General features: G+C 47.4%; 1 protein-coding gene and 1 pseudogene across 1 annotated transcript in view; one reads left to right on the top strand and one right to left on the bottom strand.

Annotated features, from left to right (window-relative positions):
- LOC149344350 (uncharacterized) overlaps window positions 1-22,986 on the top strand; it is a 77,850-nt gene that overhangs the window by 31,759 nt on the left and 23,105 nt on the right. The window contains exon 6 of the mRNA XM_089547220.1: window positions 13,090-13,221. Coding sequence (XP_089403346.1) covers window positions 13,090-13,221 — 132 coding nt within the window. The remainder of the gene's footprint in view (window positions 1-13,089; window positions 13,222-22,986) is intronic.
- Window positions 20,987-22,231, bottom strand: LOC149344351 (uncharacterized; annotated as a pseudogene).

Below are 22,986 nucleotides of genomic sequence, written 5' to 3'. Positions count from 1 at the left end.
CTGGCAGGCGTACTATTCTCGTAACGATATTGCTACAGTGCGGCAAAGGCCCGTCACCAAGAGACACTGAGTTATATAGCGGCGTCCACACTGCAAGTGCTTTGTTGCTTTGAAAAATTAACGCCCCGCCCGCCCGCCCGCTTGAGACAAGTTACACCATCCTCACTGAATTTTTCGACGTCATTGCTCGCTCTTTATCCTCTTGGGCATGTTCCCAATTTGCACATCACTAACTAACTGACTGACTGACCGACCGACCGACCGACCGACCGGCCGACCGACGGACTGACGGACGGACGGACGGACGGACGGACGGACGGACCGACCGACCGACCGACCGACCGACCGACCGACCGACCGACCGACCGACCGACCGACCGACCGACCGACCGACCGACCGACCGACCGACCGACCGACCGACGGACCGACCGACGGACGGACGGACGGACGGACGGATGGACGGACGGACCGACCGACCAACTAACTGACTAACCAACGGACCAACTGACCAACTGACCAACTGACCAACTGACCAACTGACTAACTGACTAACCAACTGACCAACTGACTAACCAACTGAATAACCAACTGACCAAAGGGCTAACCAACTGACCAACTGACTAACGGACTGACCAGCTAACCAACTGACCAACTAACTAACCCATAAGTTAGGGGGCAAGAGACAAGAGCCCTGAATGTTTTGGTAATTTCGGCATTTTGAAGTTTCTAAGAATGAGTACGGGGCACAAGCTCCGCCACTGGAGGGGACGGCTTTAGCGTCGATCCAGCGCCGCAAAGAAGAATACATGACTGCTATGGCTGTGCGAGCAGAGGCTGCTGCAAACAATTTCCGTGTTTTAAAGGACACTCTTCGCGTTATTCGGCTCAATTTTTTCGTATCAGAGAGGTCCTGTGTTACGCAATGGGATGAAGTATTGTCGAGGCAACAGCAGCAGGGTTTTTACCGTGACAAAGCTGGCTTCATCCCGAACACTCCATCCTTGCAGAGAAGTGCCCTTCGATTTAGATTTTTAGACTCCACACCATTCAAAAGCGTCTCAGCATTAAAAAATCACGACGAAGTGGAAGACTCCCCACATTACGCTGAACTTGCTCGTTTAAAGTTTTTCGTACGCTTTAGCACCATCCATCTGTTTGCGAGAGTTTCTTCAGTACCATCATGTAGTCTTTCCCTCACAGTACCCTCTTTTCAATGTTAAAAGCATGAAGTGCCACTCAACGACTAAAGTAACTCATTCCTTCCTCGAATGTGACTGAATGGAACAGTTTGCGACAGGATATCAATACTGAAATAGAGATCAAAAGATTGGATTACCTCATTCGCTCTGATGGTAGTGTCCGATTGTTTTTTCCCGTTTTTTTTCTGTTTTATGTTTCAATTATTCATGGATATTTTTCAGTGTTGTACCTGTTCTTCTTAAATTATCGCCTGTATTAGTAGTTAACTCCACGCTTTATTCACTACTCTTGCAGAGAAGGCCTATATAGGAGTAACACGAACCAATCAATAAATAAAACTCTTCGGCGGTTCTTGGTATATCGTTTGAAGGCGCCAGCAGCTAAGGTTGCGTTATATCTGAGGTCAACGCCCTAAGTTCGTTGCGTCCCAGGACAGACACGAAAGGTCGATATAGTCGAGGTGGCATGATTATGTTCGTTATATCCGAAGACGCACACGAAGACGCACACGACGCATATTCGACGTGGCATTCTCAAGCTCGTGATATCCGAGGTTAACACGCGAAAGATCGTTCTATCGAAAGTGGCATAATGCTGCTCGCTACGGGAGGAAGATACCAACCAGCCTTCTGGATTTTGTGCAGCGTGCTCTTGGCTGGCTACTGATATAGTTTGCACCGATCCTTTTAATGCTAACGCTTTAATAAATTGTGCTCGTATCTAATTCTAGCCCGCCCATGAGAGCGCGGTTGGCAGGGCCGTCTTTCAAGATAATGGTGAAAGCATGCGTGCCACGTGCAACTCCGATTCCTTCTCCGCAGCCAGTGATCGCAAGCTGCCTACTCGGATAAGGCTACGCTACCACTGGCGCAAGCACAGAAAAAAAAAAGATCAGACTTTGACTAAGAGAAATTGCAAAAGCTAAATGCTGTACACCTGGAATTCCGGCGCTCTTGTTGCCCTTCAGAAAGAATTGTTTGGGGGCAACATGACATGCAAGGTGTTTTACCAGTTCTATCGCTTTTTGAATAGAGAAGTGCTTGCAGGCACATTTAAAGAGGCGGGGAACTATTCATCAAGAGCACGCGGTAATCTTGTTGTAAAGCCTTTGTGCGTCTTCGGCAATTAAGAAGCTAAAACGAAGTGGGCTTGATGAAATGTAAGAAACGGTCCACAGTTTGGTCGAGTAAGCGGGGCAAACGAGCTAATTACACTTTCACGATGTAATCAAAGGTATAAAAATAACAAGCGCTGGTTGCACTCAGACAACTATGAAATCGGTTGTGCACGTTTTCTCAGCGCCTTCTCAGGACAGAGTAAATAACATCATCATCATCATAAGCCTGATTACGCCCACTTCAGGGCAAAGACCTCTCACATGTCCCTCCAATTCAACCTTTCCTTTGCCAGATGCAGCCATCGTATCTCCGAAAAATTCTTAATCTCATCCACCCACCTAACTTTCTGGCACCCCCTGCTACGCTTTCCTTCTCTTGGAACCCACTCAGTCACCCATAAGGACAGGCGGTTATCTTGCCTTCGCATTACATGCCCTGCCCATGCCAATTTCTTCCTCCTGATTTGGCTGGGATGTCATTAACCCGCGTTTGTTCCCTCACTCACTCCGCCCACTACCGATCTCTCAACGTTACACCTATAATTTTTGCTTCCATAGCTCGCTGCCTTTTTCTTAACTTAAGCTGAACCCTCTTTGTTAATCCATCTTTCCGCCCCATAGGTGAGTAGCGGTAAGATACAGCTGCTCTATACTTTTATCTTGAGGGATATTTGTAAACGGCCATTCCTGATCTGAGAGGACCGGCCATCTGCGCTCAACCCTACTCTTATTCTTTCAGTTATTTCCCTCTCATTATCCGGATCAGCGTTCACTACCTGCCCTAAGTAGACATATTCTCTTACTACTTCCAGCCTCTCGCTACCAATTGCGAATTGCTTTTCCCTTGCTAGACTGTTGAACATTACTTTAGTTTTGCCCACGCTAATTTTTAGCCTCACTGTTCTGCTCTGCCTGTCTAACCCGTTGATCATGCTTTGAAGTTTATGTCCTGAGTGACATAACAAGGCAATTCCATCAGCGAATCGCAGATTACATATGCATTCTTCATTAACTCTTATCCCCAACTTTTCCCATTTGAGGCCTAGGAACACCTCCTGTAAGCAGGCAGTGAATAGCATAGGCGATATCGTGTCTCCCTGCCTGACGCCTTCTCTTATTGGAATTTTATTGCTGACTATATGGAGAACTATCGTACCTGTGCAATCTTTATAAATATCTTCCAATATTTTCGCGTAACAATCTTCTACACCGTGGTGCCGTAATGCCTGCGTGACAGCCAAGGTTTCCACAGAGGCCAGTGCTTTCTCACAACCAATGAAGGCTATATATAGGGGTTGGTATATTTTTCACACACGGTTAACCCTCGCCGCCATGAAAAAGAGGAAAAAAAACGAAGAAAAGAGGAGGAGACAGGTATATATTATGCGCATTTCTCCATCACCTGATTGATAGCGTGAATATGGTCTGCTATCGAGTATCCCTTACGAAACCCTGCCTGATCATTGGTTGACTAAAGTCCAAGGTTGTCCTGACTCTATTAGCGATTACCTTAGTAAATACCTTGTAGGCAAAGGCCAATAAGCTGATTGGTCTGTAATTCTTCAAGTCCGTGACATCTCATGTCTTATGAATTAAGATAATGTTAGCGTTCTTCCAAGCTTCTGGTACTCTCGAGGTCACAAGGCATTGCGTATACAGGGTGGCTAGTTTTTGTAGCACAATCTCTCCTCCGTCCTTCAACAAATCGGCTGTTACCTGATCCTCACCAGCTGCTTTCCTCCTTGGCATTTCTCCTAAGGTTTCTGTACTTTCTCCTTCTTCACTGGCGGGATGTCCCAATGCTGTGCTCTAACGCCTCTCTCATTAACGTTCTGATTACATTCGCTAATGTATAGATTTGCGTAGAACTTTTCGGCTACTTTAACTATCTTATCCATATTCCTCACGACATTTCCCTCTTTCTCTCTTGTCGCGTATATCTAATTTTTACCTATGCCTAGTTTTCTCTTCACTGCTTTTTGGGGAGCTGCGTTCTTTAGAACATACTTGATTTTATCCATGTTAAACTTCCCTATGTCGGCTACGTTGCGCTTATTTATTAACTTCGATAGCTCTGCTAGTTTTATTCAGTCTGTGGAGTTAGACGCCCTCATGCTTTGGCGCTCCTTTAACAGATCTTTAACAGAGATAGCTTGCCGGTAATTGGTTTGTTCATAAAAGGTTGCAGTCAAGTACTACATCAGGGTGGCCAAATCCTGTTCTGGTGAGGAAGGGCGTTGTCGGTTCTGGTCACTGAGATCAGGCTGCACCCCAGGTCTGGTTATGCAACTCCATCGACATGAGGAGCTTTTTTCTTTAAACCCGATAGAGAATTGCGCAGTACCGGTATTTGAACCCCGGTCATCTAGCACGCCAAAAAAACGCTGAACACAACTTGAACGTATATTGAAGGGTAATACAATTTACATCAACTCCAGCAATCACTGATTCCGTCAGAAGAGTGGTTGAGAAGGAGACCAAGATGGATCATAGAAATGAGCACATTAAGAAGTAAGTAAAATTAAAAAAAAATCTATCGTAAATTTTTGCACCTTTTCCTTCTATTTTTCTGCTACCATTAGCATGAATGCTAGTGAGGGTCTTTATAAGCCCTGCCCAATCCCTTTCCTCCTTTCGCGGCGGTTGAATTTCTTTGGAGGAGAAATTCTAGAGGCCCGTGTACTCTGCGATGTCAGTGCACGTTAAAGAACCCCAGGTGGTCGAAATTTCCGGAGCCCTCCACTACGGCGTCTCTCATAGCCTTAGTCGCTTTGGGACGTTAAACCCCATAAACCAAACCAAACCAAACCAAACCTTTCCTTCTTGATGTCATCAAGGATGTCAGTAACCGCTGTTTATTCTTTCACTCACTCTGCCCTGCAGTGGACGGCAAAATACTGGATAAGAAGCAAAGGAGTGAAAATAAAGCTTGAAATGAATTGAAATCTATTTGATGAGTGATAATTGATCGATAAAAAAAATTCACTCACATAGATTGATTAATTAATTATCAGCAAAAACCTTTGGACGGTTTATTAGGCTGGACGGCGATATACTAAGCGGACGGGAAAGCAACCACAGCGACAAATTTGAAAAAACAAAACAAAATGGTTGGTTGAGATCACTCGCTGTCGCGTAACGGCAGGGCTTGAAGGTGCCACGTAACCAACAGAACTTTGGCTTGCAAAACATTTATTTCGTCAAAAAGAGCTTGGTGATCGGAGGACCATGTTAGGTGGCCGCTAGTCCATGACTGCTGGCGACCTGGTTGGCCCGGAGTTGCGTCTTCGGGTCTGAGCTGTCCAGCACAGCGTCCCACCGCTCGAGAGAACGGACTTGTACTAGCTGCGCCGGAGGCGGCTCTTCCCTACAATCCCTACAATTACGACCCTACAGTGGTCGTAAGCGGCGCGTTCGCCACAGCGAAAACACTGGGCTTCGTACTGCGAGGGGTGCATGAGTGACAGTTACGCGGGGTTTGTCAGGGAGCGCGTCTCAAGCCGTCTCCACGTGGTTTCTGGTGCTTTGGACAACTTTTAGCCGGAGGGGGATAAAATCGCTTGCCCAAGGTGTCATGATGGGTAATGTCATGAAAAGAGGTCATGGCGTCTCTCGTAAACTCCGAATGAATAGGCGAGCTCCCTGCCCGGTTGACGAAACCTCGGGCTTTATTGTGAGCTGCCTCGTTCCCAGGATCGTCCGAGTGGGACGGCACCCGAATCAGTTCGGCCTCTCTGGGAGGTTGGGCTGCTTTTTCAAGGATGCTAAGGGTGGTGGGTGCTATTCGGCCAATCGCGAAATTGCGAACGGCGAATTTTGAGTCGCTGGAAATAATATAAGCGGGGCTATTAGCTATAGCTAAAGCTATTGCCGCCTCCTCCGCGATCTTGGAGGAGCTTGTCTTGGTAGTCGCGGCTGCGAGCAGTCCGTCGGGCCCATCCACGGCCACCAATGCGTAGGCCTTGTTGTGTTGTTACTGCGCAGCATCCACTTACACCACTCCCGAGTGCTGTCCGTACTCATCATGCAGAGCGCATGCTCTGGGCCGACGACGTCCCTCGTGGTGCATTGGATGCATGTTTTTGGGGAGTTGTTTTATGAGCAGGTTCTTCCTAATATGTTTTGGTAGCTGAGTTTTCGCGTCTCCGCTCGGAGGTGTTTTACCCATTCCTAGTCGGGAGAGAATGGCTCTGTCCGCACTAGTACGAGTGAGTCTCTTTGCTTGTGTCGTGAGGTGTGCCTCGAAGAGATCATCCAGCTCGTTCTTTACGCCGAACCCTAAGAGCCTCTCTGTTGACGTGTAACGCGGTAAATCGAGGGTGGTCATGTACGCTTGTCGGATGATGCTATCGATTTTATTCTTCTCCCCTGCCTAGAAGTGGAGGTAGGGGACTGGGTATATTACTCTGTTTAGAACGAAGGCCTGGACGAGACGACAAAGATCCTTTTCATTGACGCCTCGTCTGCGGTAGGCTATTCGTCTGACGAGTCTCGTCGTCATACTGACATTAGATTTGAGTTTGTGAACAGTTTGGGTGTGTTTGCGGTTGGTTTCCATGTATAGCCCTAGGATGCGTATGGTGGAACCTCCTTCGCGGGCAAACCTCCTACGCATACGTTTAAGGGAGGCGGGGGAAAGCAGTTTTTGAGGTGCATGCCTCTGGGCTTGTTTCTGAGTACAGAGAGCTCAGATTTTTGATGCGAGCACGAGAGGCCCGCCGCTTGGGCGTTTGTTTCGACCATGTCTACCGCTTGCTGCAGTGTACCCTCCACTTGGCTGTCACTCCCTGTTGTTACCCAGAGTGATGCCGTCCGCGTAGAAAGTATGATGCAACCCAGGTATGGCGGCCAATTTTGAAGGACGTCTGATGAGGGACAGATTGAACAGTAAAGGCGAGAGGACTGAACCTTGAGGAGTTTCTCTGCCTTCTAGGGAGAGGAGGTCATACTTTATCTCACCCACTGCGAGCTCCACGGTCCTCTCTGAGTGGAAGGACCGGATATATGTGAATACCCGCGCACCTTGATTAATGTCAGATAGGTTCGTAAGGATAGCCTCGTGCGAGACATTGTCGAATGCCTTGTTTAGGTCTATCCCGAGCACGGCCTTCGTGCCTGTCCCTATGCACGGGCCTATGATGTCGGACTAAAATTGAAGCATGACATCCTGTGTAGACAGATGCGCTCTGAAGTCAATCATGGTGGGGGGAAGTAAGTCGCTGTCTTCCGCAAACACTTGTAGGCGGTTGAGGATTACGTGTTCCATCAACTTTCCTATGTAGGAAGTCAGTGATATGGGTCGAAGATTCTCTATAAAAAGTTTTTTGCGCGGTTTGGGAATAAAGGTGACTTTCGCGTGTGTCCAGTCGTGTGGGGATTTTGCCTTCGCGCCAATAGATGTTCATGAGGTCTATGAGAGCCACGACCGAGCCGGGGTCGAGGTTTATAAGCATTTTGTTGGCAACTGCGTCCGGTCTGATCGCCAAGGTGGTGCTGAGTTGATTGAGGGCGTACCACACCTCGGCGTCCATGATGTCTGCGTCTAACTCGTCGTTGGGGAGCCCCTGGTAACCGGGAAGTGGGTTACCCGGGGTAGTGTTTAGGTATCGCATCTGTAGATCCTCGAAAAGCTCGGTGCAGTGCCCGTGTACTGGTGTACCATTCGCGTAAGCTGACTACGTTGGGCAGACTTGGTCTGTGTGGTGTCTAATAGGTGATGTAGTAGCTGCCATGTCAGTTTACAGCCCATCTGTCCGATCATTTTATCGCATATTTGGCCTCATTGCTTGTCTTGTAGTTCTAGTGTGTACTCCTCTATCTATCGCTGAAGTTGTGAAATTCGTTTGCACAGAGATTTGTTGTGTTTTTGCTTTTTCCGCCGCTGCTGCAACCTACAGTCAGAAACCTGACCCTGTTCCTCAACCTCTTGCTAGGTGGTGGCAGCTTTTGGGTCTTTTTTGAGGGAATCGACCCGTACCGAAAGATTTGTAACTGTTCTGGGAGCTGTTAAATGGCGTAAATTCCTAAACCTATCTCAATCTGTGACAATAGCTTTTGCGAACGAGGCTTCGTGTGGTGTAGTGTGAAATGATGTGGATATTATGCACTGATCACTACTTAATAGCGTGGCCTGTGTTAGACCACTGAGCGTCCTTAATGTTTCTAGTTAAAGTTAGATCCAGGGAGGTATCCACGCTGACCCTATTGCCTGTGCGTGTGCATTCCCGGGGGTTATTAAGCATGGATAGCCCTAGACTCCCTATTGTTTTCCATAGTTTAACCCCCTTAGGGGTAGCTTTCCTATACCCCCATGCCTAGTGTTGCGCGTTAAAGTCGCCGACAACCAGCATCTGTGCTCTGGCTGCAAGTTTAGGGGTTTTGACCATGAGGTTGGCCAGGCTAGTGCCTTTGATCTTTGGGGAGATATACAGGTTTAGGACGAAGAGGTTTGCGTCCCACTTCTTATAATTTTCACTGGTGTGTGTAGCCTTCGGTAGTGTGCTCTTGTGTGTGCTGTATAGCAGTGATGTTGCGATGCGCGTGGTGGCAGCAAACGAGCCCGACGGCGCCGTCGCGTCATAACCCTCTGGCAGGTATGCCTTAAAGCCCGGCAATTTTGCTGCGCCACTAGCTTCCTACAGTGCTATTACACTCGGTGGACTATTGAGGCTTTGAATGTGTAACTGCAGATTCCCTCGCTTGCGACGAAAGCTCCTTCACTTCCACTGCCAAATCTCAATTTGTTGGCGAGGGGCCATGTTGATATTTGATAGGGGATTGGATCACGGTGGTGGGGTGCACCATCGCGGGGGGATTATCTCCTTTATGGCCTTCAGGTCGTTTGCTGCAATTGCTGTATTCAGGCAGTGACCTGAAGCTGGAACGAAGCGAATTCGCTGTACAGAGAGTCCATGTGACCTGTTTCGGTAGTAATATCTGTGCGCAGTTCTTTCGCTGTGCCGGGAGCAGTCGGGCACTGCTCTCCTGGCTCGACGCGCGCGACGACTGCGGGGTGTAACCTACTGATGTCCCTGCCATGCGTTTGGTGTCCTTGCCTTCCTTAGGGGAGCCCGGGCGTTCTGTAGTGGTGCGCGTGTCAACCTCCATCGCGTTGTTGTTGCCAACGTCTGGGGAGGCGCATCGCGCAGGAGTTATGCACGCGTGCACATGAGGATGTGTAGAGGTAGTGTTACGTTGACCTTGATTTCTTTAATCAGATACTTCATATTAGCTACCTCTTTCCTAAGTTCCGCGTTTTCTTTTATGCGAAGCATATTACTAGAGCTACACTACAGCCCGTCGAGCGCGGCGGTGGAGCTACCATTGACCTTTAGCGTGACCACGTGACACCACGTGACAACATGACGTCACAGCAGAAGAGAGATGGGCTGCCGGCTCGCGCGGTCGGCCGCGGCGGTGGAGGCTCCACATCAGAGGCGCGGCGGCTGACCACGTGACAACATGACGTCACAGCAGAGGAGAGATGGCTGCCGGCTCGCGCGGTCGGCCGCGGCGGTGGAGGCTCCACATCAGAGGCGCTGCAGCTGACCACGTGACGCTACAGCAGCGGTATAAAGCTGAGCTTGCCTCGCTCTCCGGGCACTTACGAGGCGGCCAGGTGTTGGGATGCCGCCTAGAAGCAGGGCTGATTTGAACGAGAAGCGAAAGCTTCAGCGTGCCACAGAGACCGATGAAGAGCGGGATGAACGCCAACCAAGGAAAGCCATGTATTACCAAGCCTAGCCATCAATATGCTTCGCATCTGACTAGGCTTAACCTTAGCTAAGCCTCAGCCATTTTATTTCTCACGCCTCTTGCTGCGTTTTTAGTTTTTTCTCTCTGGCGGGATAATGTTGCTGGGAGGCCATGTCTGGCCCGGTCACCTTTTTATTCGAACGACTCGAACTTCTTTCCCGGCTCGAGTTTCTGCTTCTTCCGCTGCTGTCGCCGCTGCGTAGTGGCGGGAAGGAGCTCGAACGGTCTCGGGACTTGTTGCTGCTGCCCCCACTGGATCGGCCTAATGATGAGGACGACGATCGGGTTCTGAATCGCGACTGGTGGTCGGCACCCAGAGACTGGGCGCCGTTGGCTCCGTTTTCTTCTTTCTTCTTTTTGTTCTTTGGTTTTTGCCGCACCACTAGGCGCAGCTTACAGTTGCGACTGTCCGTGTTGTGGGTGCCGTGGCAGACGATGCAGACGGGCTTGCACGTCGGTGGCTTGCCTTCGGCGGGAGTGGGGTAGTCTTCGCCGCAACGGAGGCATTAGGAGGTCTTGGGCTTGTAGCAGACATCCTCTCGATGGCCGACTCTTCTACAATTAAAGCAAGTCTCTACTTGCTCTCGGTACGGGTGTGCGCGGAAGATGGTTCCCCAGTAATAAATCTGACTAGGGATCTTCTTGCCTTGAAAGGTGACTTGGATGGTTCTGAATTGGTTCTGGATGGTCCACGGTGACTATTCCCGGGTTCCGGTTCATGAAACCCTGGCGGAGTTCGTCCTTGGGGCTGCCGTCGTAAGCTTCGTAGATGCTCCTTTCATGGAGTCTTCGGGCGCTGCCACGTACGACGCCACCTCAAAGTCGTTGTCCCCCATCTTGAAGACTAAGGTTTCCGTAGCCGCAGCTCGTTGGCGGTTCGGCGTGCTGAACGTGATTGTGTCGTTCGAGTGATTGACACTTCACTTCACTTCACTTCACTTTATTACCTTAAAGGCCCCCAGGATTAGGGGTATTACATAAGGGTGGGTTACATTGAAAAATCAGATTGAATAAACAAAATAAAAACGTAAGATACAAATATTATTCGCTGTTAAAGGTAGCAGCTAAACAGTTCGCAAATGTTGATGGGCAGGTGATTTCGGTGATGTCGTGTGGAAGGCTGTTCCAGTCCTTGGCTGAGCGTGGAAAGAATGACGATGCAAATGTAGTTGTACGCGTACATGGCCGGGCTACTTGGGACACGAGTGGTATCCTCGGCTTGGGAGGCGAGGAATGGCACCTTGACCGCGTCGCTGGCGGCACGTTGAAGCTGGCGAAGTGCAAAGTCGTTTAAAATCCAACTTCGCGGGCAACAGACGATCTTATAGTCGTCGGCAGGCAGGCGTCGGAGCGGGGCACGTCTACGGGGAGCAGGCGGCCTTCTCTTCTTTTTGGCGGCACAATTTTCCTCCAACTTACCTTCGTCGTCGTGCTCCGGCGGAGGCTTGTTGGCGGCGGCGGCGTCACTTTTGAAACGTCGTGCTCGGTCTCCCATTCACCGGACGCAAGGTTGGTTGGCGAAATAGTTTCACCCTGAACGGCGTATTCCATCTTGGCAAGTCTTGGGCGAACTCCGCACTGCGTTCGGCCTATGTTAGGTCCAACCCACTATGTCTATGGTCGGTAGAAGAAGTCTACTGGCAAAACGTGGGTGAACCTGGTGAACGCCGGTGTCCGCAAGCACGAAATGACGATCCGGATGTCTTTACAAAAGCTTTAGGCCCTGGGGCCGACTCTATCCGCCAGAAAGTGGCTGCGAGGCGGGAGCCCGTGCGTAGCGCGTCCGCGCAGGTCGAGCGCCAAGTAGGGAGTCTACCCAATAGAAAGATGTGTTTGATGCGGAATTTTTCCGTTTAATATTTTTAAGGGGACAATAACTTAACTCGACGAAATTTAACAGAACATTAAAAGGCTCATAGGCTCCTCAATTTCATTGTTGCTCACAGAAGTTTTATTGTGGCATTGATATTATGATTTTATTGTCTCCCTTGGCGTAAAGAACTCGTTACTCACGACTTAAGTTTTTATACTAATTAATTAATGGCCTCTATAAGGCTCACATTACTAATGTCAGCTTTCTTTTCCAGATACGCTACTCGCCCAATGCATGGTCTAACTATAACCCAGTTTTCCTCGCGTAGCAACGGATTCAAGTTTTTATTCTTCCCTCGCACAGTAGTTGACTGGAATCAGCTGAAAAACGACGCCGTCTCTGCACCAACATTATCTGCGTTTTTATCAAGATCAGAATAATGCGATTTCACGTATTATTTTCTAGTTTGTTTTTGTGCTGCAACCTTGCGTGTGATAATTTAACTTTTTATTTATTTCTTGTTGTTGAGCATAGCTGTGCCTGATGTGTTTATTTGGCTTTCTACTTTATAACCAGTGCCAGGGTTATAACCAGTATAAGCAGTTATAACACCGGTCACAGCCAGGGTTATAAGCAGTATAACCATTGTTATTGTATAATAAGTTGTTTCTCTGTACGTGTCATTGTTTTAAGTCACGCTTGCACCACCCTACTAAAATCACTGCTTGGGGGTTGCAGTATCTAAAAATAAATAAATAAATAATAAAAGTGTCTTGAAGATGCACATTCGAGCGAATATATGCGGATTTCTCACTAGTTGTAAAAGAAGGTGTAGTTGTGCGGCAGGCCAGCGTAATCTTTTAGATCCTTGTTTAGACTTGCCAATAAAGCTCCAGTGCTGTCTACGCAGAGGTAAAGCTTTCGAGCAACTCCTAAAAAGTGAGGGAAATATGGTTCCAAACGGTGGCTTTAAAATGCGTATTCTGCACATTTTCTACCTTCCTTTAGCTGCATGGACTAAAAAGGATGTCATTAATCGGACTGCGACGAAGAGCAGTCGTGCATTACACTTCGTGAGTAGGAAACAGGAAACAGCGTTTAAGTGCTATGTCGAGCATTCACACCCACACGGAAACGAGATTAAGTTAATTTTGTGAGAAAATACATTTTTTTTAACATTGAAATGCTTCCTTTCTCTCGCAGGTCCAGCACCGTTGATTTGCGTGACTGGCAATAACGCGCGGATCCCAATGCTTCCAGTTGACGGAGTTTGCGACTTCGCCGTCTTTTCCGACGTCATCTTCGGGGACAACGAGTGGGTCTCCGCAAGCAGCCGTAATTACATTTTGGTTATGTTGGCCCCGTACGACAGCAGTTTTTCAGTCGCAGTTATGATGTGGTACAACTCAAGAACGCTGCAGCGCATGCCCGAAAGGCGTCGACAGGTTGTCAAAAACCGGTGTGTGTGTGTGCGTGCGTGCGTGGGTGTGTGTGTGTGTGTGTGTGTGTGTGTGTGTGTGTGTGTGTGTGTGTGTGTGTGTGTGTGTGTGTGTGTGTGTGTGTGTGTGTGTGTGTGTGTGTGTGTGTGTGCGTGTGTGTGTGAGAGAGAGAGAGAGAGAGAGAAAGAGAGAGAGAGGTCAAGTCGTATCGTATTCCTAAAGCCACTCGACTCCTCAGGCACAGAATGTGGGTTCAATCCGAGCCGCGGCGGTCGCGACTCGGATTGAACCCACATTCTGGATGGAGGCGAAGCGCACGATGCGTCCCTCATAGCTGTGTCCATCTGGGACCAGCCAGTTGATTCATGTGCCCGGGTTTTTGGTTGACGCCAAAATTTTCGTTGCCTTGTGTGCATCATATTTCAAATTCCTTTTCTTGGTTTTCGTGTTATAGCGGGACAGAAAAGTGAACATGCCCAAAATTGGAGGCTAAAGAATTGCCGATAGTCACAGTTAAGCATCCGCACATCATCTTTCATCGAGGTAATGTACCTCATACCCAGAATAAGTTTTGATATACGGTGAAGCACACTCTACATCAAAATAGTAAAACCCCCGGGTGTTTGTGCGCGGCGCCGCATTGTTCGTTAGCATCGCCGGTGTTCCAAGTCTTTTGAAGGTGAGGGCAACTCTGGTCCTCCCCGTACGAAGATTAGGACTTCCATGTATTGTACCAAAATCCTACTATACATCTTAAAAGCAAACCGCTGTGTGCCCTAAACTTCTGGAAAAGGCTGCACATTTACGAAAACCTGAACATGAGCCCAGGTGTTGTGGCTTTTTCATTCCGTTTAATTTTGTTCGCTCCGAGAAAATGGCGGCCGCTGAACGGATGACGCCAGCGTTCGCTTGGAATGCAGTAAATATATCAGACACCTTTAAATTCTTTTTGGAGACCTGTATCACTTGTAGTTTTGTGCACCCTAAAAAAATCTAGTGCATGAATCATCAGTCAGTCGATCTATCAATCCTTCAATCAGTCTATGAACCTGCAGCGCGGTATCTCAGTGCTGGTAGTCCTAATTACTTCATTTATATACGAAAGGCGGCAGAAGCACGCGTGCGTTTTTGTTGGAGCGCCTGTATGATACTTCAAGATGAGGAAAGCACGGGCAGCAAATAAAATGGTTTTTAGGAAAGGAAATGGCGCAGTATCTGTCTCACATGTCTCGATGGACACCTGAACCGCGCCGTAAGGGAAGGGAGGAAGGTGGGAGTGGAAGAAGAAAGAAAGAATGAGGTGGCGCAGTGGATGTCTACGGAATAATTTCGACCACCTGGGGATATTTAAGTGCACTGACATCGCACAGCACACGGGCGCCTTTTCGATGTCAGTGCACTTTTAATGATCCCCAGGTGGATGAAATTATTCCGGAGACCTCTACTACGGCACCTCTTTCTCTCTTCTTTCACTCCCACCTTTCTCCCTTCCCTTGCGGCGCGGTTCAGGTGTTCACCGCGATATGTGAAACAGATACTGCGCCATTTCCTTTCCTTAAAAACCAGTGTACCAATTTACCATCGTTCGGTGATGGAAATAAAATTATCAAAATTATTTAATATTATTGTTATTATTATTATTATTATTATTATTATTATTATTATTATTATTTAATGGTTTTATTTTCCTCGTCTTGCGCTATCATACAGGCGCAACAACAAAAACGCAAGTGCGCTTCTGCTGTCAAATTCATTTTGTGTGTTGGCGGGAAACAACAGCAGTTGTATGCGCCGAAAGTTGGTAGTCTGCGTCATGTTGTCCGTCGTTCGGCTTCACTTCGTACCATTTTTTTCTTGGAACAAGTATTGTAACTTCGAAGCGTGGCGTGAACTATTCTGGGCGCATCTGCGCTTATAACACAAAGCTGAAAGATGGGCTGTAATGTTGTAATCAAAATTCAACACCGGCGAACCAGAAGAAGGAACTTCTGTGAGCCCTACTTTAGTGGACAAGGTTGGCTCTCCAGAGGATTTTTTCGACATATTATAAGAGTGGTATGCTGAAATGCCTGTTTGCCGGAGTGAAGACGTAAATACCAGGAGTTGCGCGGGTTTGTACGGGTGTGTCCAAGTGCGTAGGTAGGTGTCTCTTGAAATTTCAATAAAAAATCTCTAACCAAGAATATAAAGGCATTTACACTTTCGTAAAAAAATCTTCCAAGTAAAGAACGTGAACATTTCAATTGAAACCAGTTAAACTAAATACCCCTTCATCATTCTTAAGCCGGCACACGTTTTAGAAATAACGTGTCAATTTTCTTCTCCTTAAGTCCATGGTAGCAGTGCGGCGAATTTCATGCCGTTGTAATTACCCTCATATCAGATTCCCCGTTTTGTGATTGGTAGATTTGATAATTATGACACTGAACGAAACATTTCCGACGGAAATCCGCCTGGCGGCGTTTTAAAACAAAAGTTGAGAAATGTTGGCACCAGCCGATGATTTATTATCAACCCAACGTTTCAAGACCCACTCGTGTAATTCTTCAGCGATGACTGAAATGCGAGCCAGCAGCAGCAGGCAGCGGCCTTAGCTTTCACTTTGTTAACAAGTGGCCAAGTCCATAAACTTACGGGGATGGGAGGGGGGGGGGGGGGGAGGGAATGTTCCCGGAGTACAATTCAATGTCGTTTTGTAAGCCGGACGTTCTATGACTAGACCTGAGGCCTCTTGAACGGCTTAGGCTGCACGGCCAACGGGCTCATCCACTTGAGAGCGATTCTGTGGTCGGCTCTCTTGCAGCGCTCTGCCAGGAAACCTCCTTATGAATTCATTAACCATTGACCGGACGTCCTTCTTGTGTTGCCTGATTCTTTGGTCTGGGTTTTTTGTATCGGCGACGGGCGTGGCCGGGCGCTTCGGGCATGGAATTTTGTAATTGGTAACAGGTTGTTTTTCTTTGGGGACGCGGTCTCTGAGCCGTGGTAGAAAGCAGAAGATGATAGGTTCTTTCTTTACACTTCGATTCCTTCGAGGTGCTCGTTTATTTGACGTTAGACTCGTGCCAGACAGAGAGACGTTGTACAGGCGATGACATACGGATGAACAAAGGTACTGGACTTCTATAGCGCTTAAATAAACAGTACCGAAACACTCACCGAAGAAACAAAAGCTTCTCAGCTACCAAAGTTGTCAAAAAAGTAACAGTCTAGCTCCACGCTCCCTCTACACAACGTGCCGAAAGGCGGGGGGGGGGGGGGGGGCTGCTTACATTGCTTCGCGAATCCTGACAAAGCTCTCAGCTACCAAACTTGACACAAAAGTACTCTTGAGCTCCATGCTCACTCTACATGCCTTGCCAGAAGCCGAGTCTGTCTACATCGCTGCTCGAAGAGTTACCTATACTCGGGGACAACTTTTTTTTGGCATTGCAGTAGAGGCTAGACAGGAAAGGAAAAGTGACGGCCTTATGTACCCATGCTATGGTGGTGGATTGTTTTTTGGTCCGGCTAGGAAGGCACAGGGCCGAAAGGGGGGGAATTTATGAAGCTGAATAATGAATAACACAACAGGGGTACAAAACCCGTCTCCTTCCTTTTCCTGCCTAGCCTCTGCTGCATTGCAAAAAAAAAAAGTTGTCCGCGAGTGTAGAACTGCATAGCAAGAGTCAACACGCTCTTAAATATCCTGGTTCTAAATTTCCAGATACAGACGAGGGCGGTGACAGAGAGAGAGAGGAGGCATTGCAGCACACGTTAATCTACCTCTCCCTGTATTCTCGAGAGGGCTAGAAATCTCTTGAAAATCGGTCCGTGCGCACCCCGATTCGCCAAGGTCACGGGGGGAGGCCGTACTGGCCCCTGCGCTGGGGTGCACTTACTGCGCGCCTTCAGGACTGTTCAGTAGAGTTCCCTTTGTCTTCTTTTTTCGGCGCGCACGCTTTCCTCAAAACGCCTTGCGCTCTCTATACCGGCCGTACAGCGGCTGTTCGTTTAAACGGGTTTTTGAGACACGCAGATATAGTGTTTTCGCAGAGTCCGTGCCAGCGTCTACCTTTCGCCTCTCATGTATGCAAGCACAATGCGAGTGCCTTTCGTTACTTCCGTGATGACTGTCCTCCCTGTCTTCCAAAACCTGACGACGGGCAAATGCGTTGAATAAAGACGATCATTTGCTAATCGGCAAACACGCTGGCTTCTTCTCCTTTAAATCTTCGATTTAACAAGGTGATTGAATTAAAATTAATTAAAATCACCCTGCTAACGAGAAGGCATCCGTCGTATCCACTCTTCAGATGAGAGCAAAGTCCAAGAAGAAGAAGCCGCCTTGTTCGCCGATCTGCAGAGGAATGGCTACACACGTGGCATTATTGAGCGTGTTTCCCGTCGTCATGCTCGGATTACAGGGAGGCCAGTCATCGAGGAAGCAACGAAACGCACTCTCATTGTGCTTTCATACCAGGGGCGCCAACGAGACGCTCGCAAGCATTATACAAAAACACGACATTTACGAGTCTCAAAAACCCGTTTCAACGATCAGCCGTGCTCTACCACTGCCTAAATACCGCGTTCTTAAAGAAGTAGAAACTGATGTGTTTAAAAAAAAAAAATTGCTCTAAGTGCTCGGCCTAATACATTGCCCAGATAAGAAAAAACCTAATCGGAGAATCAGGCAACAGAAGACTGACGTCCAGCCAATGAATTCTGAAAGCAGCCGCTCGCCGAGCCCTTGCTGCGCGCCGACTACAGAATCGCCTTCGAAAAGGTGATTGTGTTGGCTGTCGAACATCACTTCATCACTTTCATCACTTTATTTTCCTTAAAGACCCCTTGCGGGGTGTTACATAAGGGGTGGGTTTTTATGAAGTAAAGGTGTTCAATGCAGTCATGAATGTTCCAGGGAAGGTGATGGCAGCGATATCGTGGGGAAGGTCGTTCCAGTCAGCTGCTACTCGGCAAAAAAATGAATTAGAGACAACAGTAGTACGGGCACGTGGGCGCAAAACTTGAAGAGGGTGACTGATGCGATGGGATCTGCGCGGTGGGGGTGCGCAGATGTAGGGTTCTTGTCTGAGTGGCGAATAAAAAACCTTGTGAAATAAGACGAGACTGGCAGTGCGACGGCGAGCAGAAAGATTAGATAGACCTGATTGCAAATTTCGAGATGATATGCTAACGTCGTATGAATACGAGGAATGAATACGAGGCCGTGTTCTGCACAGCTTCGAGGGCGTTTATTAGATATGCTTGGTGAGGGTTCCAGATGTGCGATGCGAATTCCAGTTTAGTTCTGATGAGTGAAATGTATGCTTGTAGTCTTACATGTTGAGGGGCATCCCGCAGGTGACGTTTCATGAAGCCAAGTGTTTTATTAGCTGATGATATCAGGTTAGTCACATGCAGACTCCAGGATAAATCATTAGAAATGGTGATACCTAAGTATTTGTACGACTGGACGAGGTCGACAGAGGAGTTAGAAATTGTGTACTGGAAAACAAAAGGATTTCGGCGGCGATGAAAAGGCATATACTTACATTTGTTAGGGTTGAGTGTCATCAGCCACTGCAAACACCAATTTTGCCGATGGTTTAGGTCAGGCTGTAGGGATTCTTGGTTAGAAGGGTTAGTGACTGAACGATTAATAACGCAGTCATCAGCAAACAGACGGATATGACAAGATACATGCTGGGGTAGGTCGTTAAAGTAAATAAGGAATAACAAAGGACCGAGGACGGAGCCCTGCGGGACGCCGGAGGTTACTGGAAGCGGGTGGGAGGGCTGATTATTAATAAAGACGGACTGAGAACGATGCGTGAGGAATTCTTTAATCCGCGCGATGATGTTTGGATCTAGGTTCAGCTGAGAGAGTTTGAGAAGCAAGCGTAGATGAGGTACTTTGTCGAATGCCTTAGCAAAGTCTAGGAATATGGCATCAGTTTGTAGGTTAGTGTCAAGGTTGGCGTGAATGTCATGAAGAAAAATGGCTAGTTGAGTTTCGCAGGAAAAACCTTTCCGAAATCCATGCTGGGACGGATGGAAGAAGTGATTGAAATCTAGGAATTGTATGATTTGGCTGTAAATTACATCTTCCATTAATTTGCAGGGTACACTTGTTAATGAAATAGGGCGATAATTAAGAGGTGAATCAGTAGTACCTGTTTTGTGGACGAGAATGACCTTCCCCACTTTCCAGTCGTCAGGTATGGTTCCTTCAGACAATGATTGCGTAAACAGTGCACACAGGATACTGGAGCAAGCTAGTTTAGCGTTCTTCAAAATTTTTGAGTTTATATCATCTACGCCAGTAGCGGATGAGTTCTTTATTTTATCAATTATGCATGAAATTCCGCTACTGTTGAAAGTTATGGGTTCCATGGCTGTGGTGATAACAAGTGGCAATGTAGAACAGGGAAATTCGGATTCGTCAGTAAAAACGGACGAAAAAGCAGTGCTAAATGCGTTTGCACATTCAGTATCAGTCATTGTAACACCGGCATTGTTAGTGACGGTGATAGCGCGCGTTCCTTTTCGGTTTATCACTTTCCAGAATTTTTGGGGTTATCGACTATCATTTTTGGTAGGTCGACTTCGTAGAAGGAGCGCATAGCTTTTACAATCGCGGACAAGTACAAGTGTTCAACTTCATGGTATTTTACCCACGTATTTGGGCTCCCTTGTCGCTTTGCTGTACGAAATGCGCGTTTTTTCTTATTTTCTAGTGTTTTCATTGTTTTGGTGAACCACGGCTTCTGATTACGCTTCCTAAAACTGCACGTCGGGATATATTTATTGGTTACGTCAGCCATTTTATGTTTGAAGAGTGTCCAGTTTTCATTTACACTTCTGCTATGAAAGGAGGTTTCAAACATTGACAAGAAGTTATTTAATTCATTGCTGATTGCTTCGTAGTTTCCCTTGTCGTAGAGCATAATAGTTTTCCGGGAAGGTTCTTTTAACACAGGTGTAAAGCTGAAAGTGGCATGAATTACCTTATGGTCGCTTATTTCGCGGAGGTACGTAAGGGATTCTAAGCTATCTGAGTGAGTGGTCAGAATGAGGTCAGATACTAATTGGGTCAAATTAAAATTAAGACAGACATCAAAAAATTCTCTCGACTCTTCCTGACTGACCATGGGCTGAGGTTGACTATTCCAGACGATATTGGGGTAGTTGAAATCCCCAAATAGGAGGATATGTGCCTTAGGGTGCTTTGAAACCAGTTGATTTAGGATATTGTGAAGCTTGCGAGGAAAGTCAGGACTACTTCGAGGTGCTCTATAGCACACCCCAATTAGAAGTGTCAGGGGTGAAGCACGGCACATGAGCCATAGCATTTCCAAGTCCGAGCAGACATTGATGACGGAGCATGATAACTGTTCGTTGACGGCAATTAGAACTCCCCCTCCGCGGGTTTCTTTCCTATCGGCGCGAAAAAGACGAAAATTTGGCAATTCGAACAGGATCTCTGAGTCATTTATGTCGCTGTTCAACCACGTTTCGGTTAATACAAGTAGATCGCTGCCATATGATGAAATAAGGTTTGACACGATATCGTGTTTCGGCAAGAAGCTGCGGATGTTAGTAAAGATAACCGATAGGGAAAAGTTGGCCCGAGGTGTAGGTGGGGAATAATGCGGTGGCCGGCAGGGGTGAATTGATTGTTAAGATATTTCTTTAACAGTTTCAGAAGTTTCATCAAAAATGTAACGCTTTGGGCCGATATGCAGTGTTTTAAACCGCAGGGAATAAGACACAGACTTTGCCTTAGCGAAAGCTATAAGCTGTTTTCAGCAATTCTGGACGCGGCGCGAAAAATCTGCACCTAAGCTGTAGCCTGTATCTTTGAACTTTGGACCTTTGGAAAGAACTGATTCTTTAGTTTTGAAGGATGTAAATTTACCGATAATCGGGCGTTGCCGATCTTGAGAGTGTCTTCCGAGGTGGTGAGCACGTTCAATTTCGATTGGGCTTAACTGGATATCAAGGTATTGAGAGCAGTGGCGAGTGATTATTTCTTCGTATTGCGAATAGGTTTCAGAGGGGTTGGTATCAGGTAAACCATAGAAAATTAGGTTGTTTCGCCGGGAGCGGTTTTCAGCGTCTTCCAGGCGAGCCTCTATCACACTAACTAGGCGAGTCGTTTCGGTCGTAGTGGTTTGGATTGCTTCTAGGTCAGTGCGCATTGTAGACAGATTTCCGCAGTGAGTTTCTAAAGTGCTAAGACGGGTGGTAAAATCTGCCATTTTTTGGTCCATTGAGAGAAGTTGGCTCTTAAGCTCCTGCACTTCAGTTACTAATTTGGTCTGGCCAGAAGACATCTTTTTTAGTTCGTCAAGAATAACGTCTATCTTGTCAGGACCAGGGTTGCTCTCAATATCACCACACGACAGTAACAAGGAACGAACAACGTGAAGGCACTCAACACTGATAACAAGGCAGCACTGAGGGCTCGGGATCTCCACCAGTAAATAGTTACTCGTTTTCTTTTAAAAGAGACTGTAACGGCCACCAACCTGCATGGCGAAGACGAGCGGATTAGAGAACTGTGTTGTGGCACAGCCACCGAGCCCACAGAGTGCGGGTGACGGTCGCTGTTCATTTATAGTTGACACGTTGAATGTAGTCGCTGACGATGGGGCCTTTCAATCGGGTCTGAGGATCTAGTTGTTTTTAGCCGATATTGCAGGAAAAGGGGCGTTTTTGGTTGCCTTATAGATGGGACCTCCGTAAGCTGCGTCGTGCAGGGGCGCATGCTCGATCGCGCTAGACCAGGGAACGCAAAACATGAAAGGGAACATGACGCAGACTGTGAGGGGCGAGAGCACCTGCATGGCGAAGACGAGCGGATTAGAGAACTGTGTTGTGGCACAGCCACCGAGCCCACCAATCGCTTCAAGATGCTTCATGTCGAGTTATGGAACATAGTGCTCACAAAGGAGATCATGAATAAGACTCCGGGAGTGCCGCCTTCCGCGTAAGTTAATGGAGTCCGCTATTTGTTAACGAAGCGAAAGCGAAGGCCGCTCCCTGCTGCAGCCGGATAGCATCCCAGTCACCCGTGGAAAAGGGACCAGGTTGGTCTCGAAACGTGGAGCTGAATATAAACTCTTGGTTGGTGCCAGTATTTCTGAACTTTTTTTTTTCATTAATAAGACATGGAGGGCCGCCTTTTAGTCAGGGTGACAAACGTTTACGGTCGATTTTTTATGTGTCTTGATCTTTGCACTGCAGCCCCAATTATGTGCTGCAGTGATACCCTGTCTGTCTTGTTTGTTGATGAAAATCTCGAGAAAAGGTGTCACCAAAAGGCATCAATATTCCATCCGCTTTGCAGGTCGCCGAGTCTGTCGAATAGTGCTGCCTCCCGAGTGCGACTGTCGCAACCATAGCTGTTTGAATGATGGGATGGACAATTCAACAATTCCTCTGATATGGGTGTCACAGCTTACATGTGTAACTCTGAAAAATAATTGCGTCATCTTGATCAGAATTCTCTACTATTCTCAGTTCAGCGAGTTTAGGAGTGTCATTTTATATATTTTCTGTTTTGTACTTTTGGCTTGGAGTCAACTGCAGGTGACCGGAAATGAACTTTTTAGTTACAAGTATAAAATCTTACCTGTAGACTACTAGGCCCCAGATAGTTAAATATCTGCCCTTA

This window comes from Amblyomma mixtum, chromosome 5, assembly GCF_055824585.1.
Source record: "Amblyomma mixtum isolate Tamu chromosome 5, ASM5582458v1, whole genome shotgun sequence".
NCBI classification, from domain to species: Eukaryota; Metazoa; Arthropoda; class Arachnida; order Ixodida; family Ixodidae; genus Amblyomma; species Amblyomma mixtum.
This window is presented reverse-complemented; position numbering and strand designations above follow the sequence as displayed.